At 32.7% G+C, this 12,109-nt stretch overlaps 2 protein-coding genes across 2 annotated transcripts in view; both read left to right on the top strand.

Annotated features, from left to right (window-relative positions):
- Nucleotides 5,367-10,482, top strand: LOC107608962 (succinate dehydrogenase subunit 4, mitochondrial). Its single transcript, XM_016310755.2, has 7 exons — nt 5,367-5,537; nt 6,479-6,756; nt 6,915-6,945; nt 7,076-7,089; nt 7,201-7,251; nt 8,080-8,141; nt 10,004-10,482. The coding sequence occupies exons 2-7, from the start codon at nt 6,526-6,528 to the stop codon at nt 10,281-10,283; spliced, it is 669 nt and encodes a 222-aa protein (XP_016166241.1). The 5' UTR covers nt 5,367-5,537; nt 6,479-6,525; the 3' UTR covers nt 10,284-10,482.
- Nucleotides 11,930-12,109, top strand: part of LOC107606899 (pentatricopeptide repeat-containing protein At5g39710-like) — a 2,056-nt gene continuing 1,876 nt past the window's right edge. The window contains exon 1 of the mRNA XM_016308902.1: nt 11,930-12,027. Coding sequence (XP_016164388.1) covers nt 11,930-12,027 — 98 coding nt within the window. The remainder of the gene's footprint in view (nt 12,028-12,109) is intronic.

Here is a 12,109-nt window from a genome sequence, read left to right as displayed (position 1 = left end):
GTCATTCTTTTATTTATTATACATTTATTACGAAAAAATGTATTCATATTTTAAACTAATGTAGAGTATGAGTTAAAGAATTAGAAATTAAAGAATATGCATTTGCATTCTTATATTAAAAAATAAATGAAATCTCTTCGTATATAAATACTATTCTATATAAGATAATTATAAAAATCTCTCAACCACTTCCAATTCAATTCGTTGATACAGCATAACACACAAAACTTGATAAGATATTAAATAATACTCTTAGATTAAAGTTTATTATAATTATTTTATAATCAAAATAATATTTATATATTAAAGTAATAAATCAATGTAACATAATAATTTTTAATATACTTTAATTTAATTTTTTAATTTTTATTTATGTTCTCATATTTTAGAGTTTTGGTAATGATATATATTTTTTAAAATTTAAAATAAAACCAGGATATATCTCACTTAAATGCAAACACAACGGTTAAAAAAGAGCACAAAGATATTCATATTTTATTTAATGTATTTAAAAATACACTGCATAAATAAAGATTAATCCTTTTTGTTATAAAATTTTTGTTCAATTAAAAAATTAACCAACGATAAAATTTGGTAACGGTAAAATGTATCGTAATTTTAAAGAAAAGTCTAAATACTATATTAAATGTTACAAATCAATGGATAAACAACTTTCAAATTTTTGAATTAAAGATATTTATCAAATAACTAATTTGAGTACCAACTATTAAAAAATGCTACTATATTAGCCCATGACAATAATCATGAAACATCTAGCATCATTTATACGTTACTCTATCTCGAACTGTTTCTCAGTCAACCAGAAAAATCTTAGTCAAAGAAGGAATAATAGATGGAAAAAGTGAACAATTCACAAAGAATGTGGTATTGAAAGAAATTTTGTTACCTACACCTCAGATAATTTATGTACTTAGCAAATACGTGAGTCTTTTTACAAGTATAATCCGTGTATTATATAATTTTATCATTACAATATCAATATTGAAATAGATAGTTTTGTTCACTAATTTTAACAACTAATGACTAACATTTTTAACAGATAAATTAATGTCAAAAGAGCTCATCAAGATATGTAAAAAGATAAGAGAAAGGAACTCAAACATCTAATTTATCCAACAGGTATGCACCAACTAAGATTCACATAAATTATAAAAATTATATGATACATCATTGAAATATATCAATATTGATTTTTTAAGAAATTATGGTATGCAATGTTTATATTTACTTTGAAAAAAAATTCAATATTTTATTTCTTTAAATGTTGATATCAATTTCATAATTTTAAAAATAAAATTATAAAAATTAAATTTTTAAAACTAATAAAAGGTAGAGGTATGTCTTATTTAGGATGTATCATTACTTAATTCTAAAGTAATATATAAAGCACTATTGAAATATATTGTGATACATATATGCAATAAACTATAGAAAGAAGGATTCCAATCGTTATGGAGTATATGGAAGGATAAGCAATCAATTTTATCAATGAGACCAATCGACAATAAAGTAAGGATTACTATATTAATAATAGTGACAATTGCATTGATGATACATATTTTTATTTTAATATTATTAATCAAATGTAAAATTGAATCAGGTTCATCCACTCAAAATTTATTCTATTGGTTGGGGAGGTACAGCTAAAGCAGACAAAACTTAATTATGGAAGATGATAAAAAGAGAAATATTAGATCAAAAGAATAAAAGGTAATGCCATAAACTTTTGTTATATAATAAATAATACCGTCTATTAAGCAAAATTAATCTTTTGTAAATAACTAACATGCATTTTAGTTTATATATACTCTTTTTAAATTAGGATAACATTTTTGTCGTTATTTTTTGAATTATATCTTTTTCCGATAACATATACATATCTTTATTGTGTGCTTTTATAATTTAACATTTTAAAGGTTTTTTTATAGTAATTATAATTTCAACAAAATATCATATAAATCAGACTACGTTAAATTTGAAATGATAAAAAAATACTTATCTGACAAATTTAAAGAGTGAATAACATATTAACAAAAAAATTAATTTCTTAAAAAACAATAGAAAAGCGGCTAAATAGGCACTGTAGTGCCTGTTGAGCCGCTAATAATAATAAACCCCTAGCAGGCTAGCACAGCGCGTGAGCGTCGGACACCCCCAATACTCCATTTCCCTTAGCACAGCGCCGCACCTCCATTTGGCCATTTCTGTAACCTAAAGAAACCCTAACCTAACGAAACCCCTCTCTTCACTCTTCACTCTCACTCATGCTCACCGTATTCGTATCTCATAGCTGCATACCTCACTCACTCAATCACTCTCACTCACTTTGAGTCTCTCACCGTCACACGCCGACGTCGTCTGGCGCCTCCTCTTCTCAATGATGTCCTCTGCCGCCTCCTCTTCTCGGTGACGCCACTACTGCCTCCTCTTCTCGGTGATGCCGTTCATCGCCTCCTCTTCTCTGTATGTTTTTGCTTGTTTTTGTTTAATTTTGTTTTATTCGGGAGGGTAGCATTTTGATTTTTATTAAATTTTTCTATTATTAGTAAATTCATTTATCAAAAAAATTAATCAATTATTAAAAATTAATCATTGATAAAAAAATTAATTTTTTAATTAAATATTAAAATTAATCATATATTAAATTTTTTATTTTGTTTTAAATTTTTTGTTATTAAAAAAATTAATCATTTATTAAAAATTAATTTTTTTTGATTGAATTTTGTTATTTAATCAGTGAATTCGTTCGTCGCCTCCTTTTCTCGTGACGCTGCTGTCGCCTCCTCTTCTCGATATGTTTTTGCTTGTTTTTGTTTAATTTGGTTTTGTTTTGGAGATGTTTTTGGTTTTTGTTAAACTCTGTGTTAAATAATATTTTATTTACATCCTTTAACACCGGCAATCCAACTAAAAAAATTAAATTTTATATTAAACAAAGTTTTAAAAATTAGATCGGCCGATTTAATCGAATTAATAAAAAATCGATCGCCAAATCAATCCAGTTAGACCTATAAATTGTCTGGCAAAAAATTGATTACAGAACCGATCAAACCAATAATTAACTAATAAATCGGTTTGACTGGTTTTTTAAAGGATTTTCGATTCAAAAATAAACCCTCTAAAATAGTGCGGTTTTTGTCTTTAAGAAAAAAAAAGAGGAAAACCTAAATCCCTTTTATCACCGGAAAAGTTCTGTATCCATGTATTTTTTACATGGTTGTTAACCAAATAATTTCCTCCATACGCGTGTCCCCTACCCCTCACTCGTTTGTCATACACGTGCTACATATAACGTGCTGCAACCTAAAATTATGCTCAACGTAAACCTTCTGCTGGTATGTAAAGCATTCTTCCTTATTGATCTGCATTGCCTTCGTCGTTCTCCTCTGGTCGCGTTCATATTCTCGTTTTCTTATTTTGATCTGGTTACATTTATCTTCTTCCTATTGTTCTTCATTTTCTTCTTCGATCTGCACTTCTGAATCGAAACAATAAATGACTCAACTTCAAATCAGGAGAGCGATTTGGATTACTCTTCTGAAATGAATCAAACTGACAAAGTTTGGATTATTCAATTTTGAACCGAATTAAATGGAATGCAATTGCTAATTTAAATTGAATTAAATGAACGGAGGTGTACTGAATTGAATTGATAATATGTAAATTGTAGGCAGAGTTATTTGAATTTGATTTTATATAATGGATTATGTTTTGTTCACTCAGTACTATACAATTGTTTCACCATGAGTACTCTGTTCGGTTCATTCTGCAGAAAGCTGTTTGAATTTGATTTTATATAATAGATTATGTTTCGTTCACTCAGTACTATACAATTGTATTGTGTTTGGTTCATCATGAGTATTATGTTCGGTTCACCATGAGTACTGTGTTCGATTCACCATGAGTACTGTGTTCGGTTCATTCTACACTATTCAAAACTCTTTTTTCTCACCTTCTACTGCTTCTTCACCAGAGAGAGAAGGAGGAAAAGACAAAAAAATATAGCAACAATAACAACAAAAGAATGACGATAGGGTTTCAGGGTTTAGGGTTTTAGGGTTTAGGGCTTATGGGTTCAGGGTTCAGTGTACAGGGGTTCAGTGTGTTTCAAACTTTCGGTTCGTCCCGTGTATTAATTTCGGTTCACCGTGTTCATGGTTGAGGGTTTATGGGTCTATGGTTTAGGGTTTAGGGTTCATGGTTCAGGGTTTTAGGGGTTTAGGGTTTATGGTAGGGTTCAGGGTTTAGGGTTTAGGGTTTAGGGTTTAGCATTCAGGGTTCAGAGTTCAGTGTTCAGGGTTTGGGTTCAGGATTAGGGTTTAGGGTTTAGGGTTTAGCGTTCAAGATTAAGAGTTTAGGGTTCAGGGTTCGGGTTCAGGGTTTAGGGTTTATGTTTTAGGGTGTAGGGTTTATGTTTTAGGGTTTTAGGGATTTAGGGTTTATGGGTTTAGGGTTTAGTGTTCAGGGTTCTGGTTTTAGTGTTTAGGGTTTATGGTTTAGGGATTCATAATTTTTGGTAAACAAGAGAGCAATTTGGATTACTCTTCTGAAACGAATCAAACTGACAAAGTTTGGATTATTCAATTTTGAATCACATTGAATGGAATGCAATTGTTAATTTGAATTGAATTAAGTGGACGGAGGTGTATTGAATTGAATTGATAATATGTAAATTGTAGGCAGAGTTATTTGGATTACTATACAATTGTTTCACCATGAGTACTGTGTTCAGTTAATTCTGCAGAAAGCTGTTTGAATTTGATTTTATATAATGGATTATGTTTCGTTCACTCAGTACTATACAATTGTATTGTGTTTGGTTCACCATGAGTACCGTGTTCGGTTCATTCTGCACTATTCAAAACTCTTCTTCCTCACCTTCTACTGCTTCTTCACCAGAGAGAGAATGAGGAAAAGACAAAAAAATACAGCAGCAACAATAACAAAAGAATGACGATAAGGAGAAAACACGTGAAGAAGAAGGAACGCGAAAAAGGAGGAGAAGGAGGAGAAGGAGGAACGCGAAGAAGAAGGCAAAGAAGAAGAAGACGCTCTGTGCGTAAACGAGCGTGAAAAGAAGAAGCGCGGGAGAAGAAGAAAAAGCGTGGGGGAGAAGAAGCGTTGGGCAAGAGCGATTTCGTGTGTGTTGGGCGCGTGTATTTCACGTTTCATTTAATGGTATTGGGTTTTTTTGGTGTTGGGCCAACTTGGTTACATGGTTACATGGATGTGTAGCATCCCTGTTTTATCACCCGTAACCGAGTCACAGTCACAGTCACACACACTCCTCTCCTCTCCTCTCTGAAACTGAACAAAAATATTGAAATTGAGAGGAGCCACCGCATCCCTCAATCGCGCAGCCACCTCAGCCCGCAGCCACCGCAACGACGGTTTTGATAACTGCAGCCCCCACAGTCCCGCAGCACCGCGTCGTTGTCATCGCCGAGTTCTTTTTCTCTGTGTTCGCCGGTGTCGCCTCTTCTCTCGTTCGTCGCTCGCCTTCTTCCTCGCCGCCGGTAAGCACTGTGACTTGGGTTTTGATAATACTTGGATGTTGATAATACTCTGTTCGCACTTCTCAGCTATCTCCTCGTCATCTGCTTACTGATTTAGGGTTTAGTAATGATTTTAATAATACTTGTTATTTGTTAGTAATTGATTTGCTGATTAGCTAGATTTTCTGATTTTGTTAATAATTAGATTATGCTAAATTTGTTTGCTGAGGTTATTGACTTATGTCTGATCATAATTTTGTTAATAATTGGATTCTACTAAATTTGTATGCATTTTGCTATACCTAATTGCTATACTAATTTATTTACTATGATTAATCACTTTCACTGCGACGGAATTGAAGTTAAGAAAATTTAAGTTATTTATACATCACATGATGGCTTTCTTTAGAAGTTTTCTAAATGATAATGTCTCCTATAGCATCATTAAAGATAAAGACCAAGAACAGAATGCCGATAGAGTACTTAGATAAGTAGATAATGAGTGTGTGGATTCAACGTCCGGTGAGAAGGAATTTGATATGATCATGGAGGCACAATACCAGAGTGATGGTGAGTCAGATGGGACAAATTAAAGTTTGTTATAGTAGAACATTATGGTCATTATGTGCATTTTGGTTGTTTTTAGTTATGAACTTTCATGTTTAAAGTTGTTTGTAAACTTTTAATATTAAATTATGGATATAAACTTTGTTTTATTTAAATTTTATTTTATATTTTTTTGTTGTATTTTTTTATTTTATTTTATTTTGTTTTATTTAAATTTTGTTTTATTTTGATGATGTTGTTTTGTGGCCTCCTCTTCTCGTGACGCCGCTGCCACCTATTCTTCTCGCTCTCGGTATGTTTTTGCTTTTTTTGTTTAATTTTGTTTTGTTTTGGAGGGTAACGTTCTGGTTTTTGTTAAACTTTGTGTTAAATAACATTTCAATTACACCCTCCAGCACCAGCAATCAAACCAGAAAAGCACAAAATCACAAAAGAAAAAAGAATGCAGGCTCTGACCCTGAGCAAGAGGCTCTCTACATCCAAGCCTCTCTTCAGAATCTCTCCCAACCTCGTCGCTTCAATCACCTCCTCTTCCACCACCTCTCCGCCACCTTCGTCACCGATCTCCGCCGCAGATGGCGGCTCCTCCTGCCATCCCTTGGCTCTCCTCAGCTTACTCCGCGCTCCCAGGTCTGCTACCCAAAGCCTCCGAACTGGTGTCTCCGGATCTGAAGTAAGCATAACCGTTTCCTCGATTCTCTTGTATCACTGTCATTTTCATGCACGATTTCTTGTGGCAACGCTGATAGTTAGCAAATACTGTTAGAATATTTTAGTTTCCGTTGTTTTCTTGTTCTCATTATTTATGTTTTTTCCCTGCTTATGGTGCAGGTTAGAGATGCGAATCTCGCTGGAGGCCATGGTTGCGATTTTTATTTCTTTGTTGTTATTTGTTGTTTCTGATTTAGTTTTTGAGATATTTATTGTCACTGATGACTTCAATTTGCGTTGCTATGGTGGTTGATGTGGACGTGTGGTGTGTGTGCTTTTAGTACGCGCTAATGAGGTACTACTTATTAGTTATTACTATTTGATTGATAGAGAAGTTGGTTGGGTTGTAGGTTTTAGTTAAAGATTTTTGTCTAATGTGTCATTTGATTTGTGTAAATTTCACTAGGTTCTGAAACTTTATCGCCCCTGTTACGGAACCGGAATAGCAACTTTCAAGGTTTCATTCTGAGATTTCATATTTTTTGCTCTTAGCAGATTTTTTATTTGATATGATTACTGTTGCATGTTATGGTTCCTTCAGCTGTTTTATCTTGATTGGAACTACTTCAACTAATCAATGGATTGATTCATCTTAATGAAGGATTTCATTCTTTTGCTAATGTTTGAATTAGAGTGTTGTGTTGTGCACACATTTGTACATATCTGTTCAACTTGATAAAATAAGGAAAATAGAATTAGTAAGGATATTGAAAGTGTGATTTTTGTTAGTTGAAGGAACTATTATTGCTAGAGGCTTTCATGTAATTTTTGATATCTTAAGTTAAGGGGAGGGTCTTTTGGACATTTTGTTTGGGGATAATCTTCTGAGAATTTCTTCACTCAGAGAAATAGCTTGGCTTTTAGAGCCAACTTTGTTTCTACATTCCAGTGTGTACCTTATAATATGCTTGGATAGTGGGACTGCTTGGGTAGTGGAACATTTTCATAAATTATCAATAACTTTTTCCCCCTCTTCTGAGCAAGATGATGAAGGAAGTGGATAGAAAACGAAAAGTTTTTATTTTGTGTTATGCCTATTATCTCAAGTTATCAACAATGTTTGAGAGATATATCTGTAAAGCTGTTTGCTCCATGCAGAGTCCGTTTTGCTCTATCATAGACAACAACAAAGTTTCTCCTTTCTTTTTCTATCACTAGATGTAATGGCCTGGCAATAGTGTGCTAAGTAGTAACTTTCCTTAAAAACTACTACCATATATGTTAATGCTGCATCTTAGATTGTAAATGCTTCAGTCTTGTTAAACCCTGTGACAATGTCTCCCAGGTTCAGCCTCACGGTGCAGCTGGTTATGCCACTGCTACTACTACGGGCGATAGCATCCAGAGGTTAGTTGGTGTAAATTCAAAGCATTCAATGATAAAATTGATTTTAGTTTCAGTTTTTTCCAGCATCACCATCTTCTGTTGTATTAATATGCTTATTTCTTGGCCTGATTGCTGCGACTAGTGGCTTTTCTGGGACCTTGTTTGTTGGAATTTTCAAAGTTTATATGTAAATATTGTCATAACTGCTATTTTTAATAGAATAAAAAAAATAACATTCTTGGATAGTTGAAGGGGAAAATATGCAAGAGGATAAGACATGTTGAGTTAGCATCTATGAAGCATGAACGCAGCCTATTGATTTTTCTTTTTATCTTTTGGAGCAATTTCAGACCACGTCTTGTCATGAAAGCCCAAAATAAAAAACTTTTTATTAAAGGGGCATAGAAATAAAGACTTATTTTATTAAAAGGGCATAGAAATAGAGGATAACAATTTCATTTTAAAAAAAAGAAAAAAAAAAATCTTAGATACCAAAGATGTATACAACATGCTCCATTTTTTGGTGAGGGACTTAGAATGGATACCTTGTCTGTGTTGGATTTATTTCTTTGATTTTGGTGTGTCGTCAATTATGTGTCTCTGTCGTGTTAGGTGTCCATGTTTGAGTCCCTGCCCCATAGGTTACCATTAATTTCTTTATCAGAACACAGTGCCTGAACATTCTTCATTTTTGTTTGGATAACTTGCTGTTAATTAATCTAGAAGATGATCTTTAGTGTATTCTTAAAAGAAATCAATTTAATCATCACAGATCAAAACCCACCCACCTCAATGTTGGCAACAGAAGAATCTTGCTCAACCCTAGAAACTTGCTTTTGCATCTCTCTCTTTCCAATCAAGATTTTTAAACCTTGTCGTCCTAATTTTGGGAGTATTTATGATTTTCATCGTCATCCATGTGACGTGACATTGTTTTGATTTTTGAACTGCTACCATAAAACACTTCTCCATATGCCAATCCTTAAGTATATACTCTCCAACTGAATCTGTGAAGCTTCACCTAACATGGTTAATTCCTCTCATGTTTGCAAAGGCACAAAGCTGCAATAATTAATTATTGCACTCATACACTTTGGTGCTTGTGATTTATTGGGTAACGATAAAATGTTTGGGTGTCTTCGATGACGTCAAATCTCTTCTGGATCATGAAACATTTAACTGGAGGTTAGGTTATACGAGGTTACCAAATAAAAATTAACACAATGTATTCCGTGTCGTCAAGTGTCTTGTCCTTCAGTTTTAATCAACTTGGCCACTGCTGAAGCAGTTGTGTTCATTAGTCTTGTCCTTCAGTTTTAATCAACTTGGCCACTGCTGAAGCAGTTGTGTTCATTAGTCTTGTCCTTCAGTTTTAATCAACTTGGCCACTGCTGAAGCAGTTGTGTTCATTAGTTTTAATTTGTGTAATATTGGCTTCAATATCACGTTGATCGATGTTTCCAACACATTATTTTTTATTCTAATGGCCAAATGATTTGGGGGTTTTAGCCTGGATTTGAGTGGATATCTTTGTGAGATAAAAATCCAATTGTAGAGTAAATAGTGTGTGTTGGATGAGATGTTCGTTTTAACTTGCCTCCCCCCTTCTTTTCTCAAAACCCCCTTTTCCATTTATTTCTTGATAATAATAAGCTTGTCTGCGGTATGCATTTGTAAAACCTCAATCTTGGTGCTTGTCTTGATTAGGTTCAGTCTATTCAAGCCTAAAGGGGTCAGCATACTGGTCTTAGGTCTTGAAAATTTGACAATAGAAGGGTCATTGAAACATTTGTGAAATCCTCTTGAAAATAGAAACTGGCACTTTACAAGTCTGGTTTGATTAATTTCCATTTCTCCCTAACAATTGTTCGGCATGTGTATAGGAAGGAGCGAGACAGTGGATTGAGGAATGTAGGTCCGAAGACAAAGAGAGAGCAGCTGCTAAAAGCCACTGCACTTGTCCCACTTCTTTTGATATTCCCGAACGCCTATTCCATGCTCGCAGCGAATCTCTTTGTATTTTGGCACATAAGTGCTGGTATTGAAGAGATTTTGGCTGATTATGTCCACCATGAGATGACCCGAAATTACGTCGTGATTGCTTTCAAATTGTTCCTGATAATTGCAATGAAGGATGTGTTCCTGAAATTTGTATTTGTATAATCAGATAGCTCACTAAAATTGTGCTTGCATTTCTGCATAATAAGAGCCCGATGAGGTGTAAACATGAGAAAACCCTTATTTCCAGTTTTCAGTTGGTTATTAGAGGTGAGGCAACATGATAATTTTCTGATTCATAAAGTTAATGAATGGCTTTTAGTGTGTATTGCTCAATTTTGGCATCTATGGACTATGGTGCTTATGTTATGGTGGTTACGTATTGTTAACATTAAAGTAATAGTTTTTTAAGATTTAATGTTATTTTTTAATTAAAAAATAAAAAAGTATTACTAAAATAAAAATTATATTTTTAATTTTAACAATATTTGTATAATTATGATAACCAATTAACCAAAGGCACCAAAGATACTATTTACATATAGAGGAGGAATTTGTTTACATCAAGTATGAGTTTTGTTGATTTAAAATCTCAATTTTGAATTTTATGAAATTTAACTAAACAGTGAAATGTTGGAATTTAACAATTAGATTGGTAAAATTTATCTCGGATAAAATATTAAACTCTGTAAGTTAACAAAGATTACATTTGGTTTATATATGTTTTTATATTGTAGAAAACTTTTGGAGTAAAGATTCAGAGTGGTTCATAAGTCTTTTGAGAAATTTAATTTTGATATTATATTGTTATTTAAGGATTTAAAATTTAGTGAATTTTATTAAATTTTTTCTCAAATAAAAAGTTATTTATACCTTATGATATGTTTAATAACTATCGGATAAAATATATTATATCATTGTAGGTAATAGTCATTCTTAATTTAACATGAGTTTTGATAACTTAACTAACTAATGATGGTATTTCAAAATAAATTATAAAATACATAAAAAATTAGTATATAAATAATTAAATTTGAGATAAATATACCAAAAATATTAAAAATTAAAATTTATTAATTTAAAAATAATTATATATAAATAATTCAAAAGAACTATTTTAAAATTTTTGAAAAACTATTTTGAGACTTTTTTAATTCTTTGCGAAATCACACATGTGGACACTTAACGGTAATGTAGGTAACTTTTTTTTTTAAAAAAAAATTTAATAAATGAACTCATTTATTTTTGACCATGCAAGATATTAATTTAATTCATAGGTACCATATTATATGATCATTCTTTAACGATGAAGAAGAGAATGAGCTAATATTGTTTGAAAAATTAGGAGAATTTTCATTTAACATAAAATTTTTCACATAAACATTTGAAAATATTTATACAAATGATTATGAGGGTACTATTTTGGAACTTGCATGTAATGCAAACGAGTCATCTATGAAGTCAAATTTGTAAGTTTTGGTCAACTACAAAATCAATGTAGATGATTTACAAAATCTCAATGTGAAGTTCTAATACTTTGCAATATTTGAAGAAGAAATGTCTTAACAAATCCAAGTATTCTATTCATGTTTCTTAGAAAGTTTTGAAATTCAGTTGTTGTAATATTGTACAAAGGCTTTGTCTTAGGTGAGGAAAGTATATTTAGGTTTTTGGTGGTCTAGAAAAAAATTATAAAATAAAATAGTAAATTACATAAATATCCTCATCTTCTTCCTCTTCTCACATTTTCTCAAACAGAAGCTCTGGCGGACTCCATCAGCGGTGGCTCTGACCACTGCTACCCAACAGCTATGACGGCGACCACCGCAACGGCTTCTACTCCCCTTTTTCGAGCAGTTCTTCCTCCCCCACTGAACAGCTTCGACGGCGACACTGGAAGTGGCGAACGGCGATAGCCTGGCGACTCCACAGACGGTGACGGCAAGACGCGGATGAACGACGACGAGGACGGCGCACGGAGAGGCAGCTCG

The sequence above is a fragment of the Arachis ipaensis genome, chromosome B07 (assembly GCF_000816755.2).
Source record: "Arachis ipaensis cultivar K30076 chromosome B07, Araip1.1, whole genome shotgun sequence".
Classification (NCBI taxonomy): Eukaryota; Viridiplantae; Streptophyta; class Magnoliopsida; order Fabales; family Fabaceae; genus Arachis; species Arachis ipaensis.
This window is presented reverse-complemented; position numbering and strand designations above follow the sequence as displayed.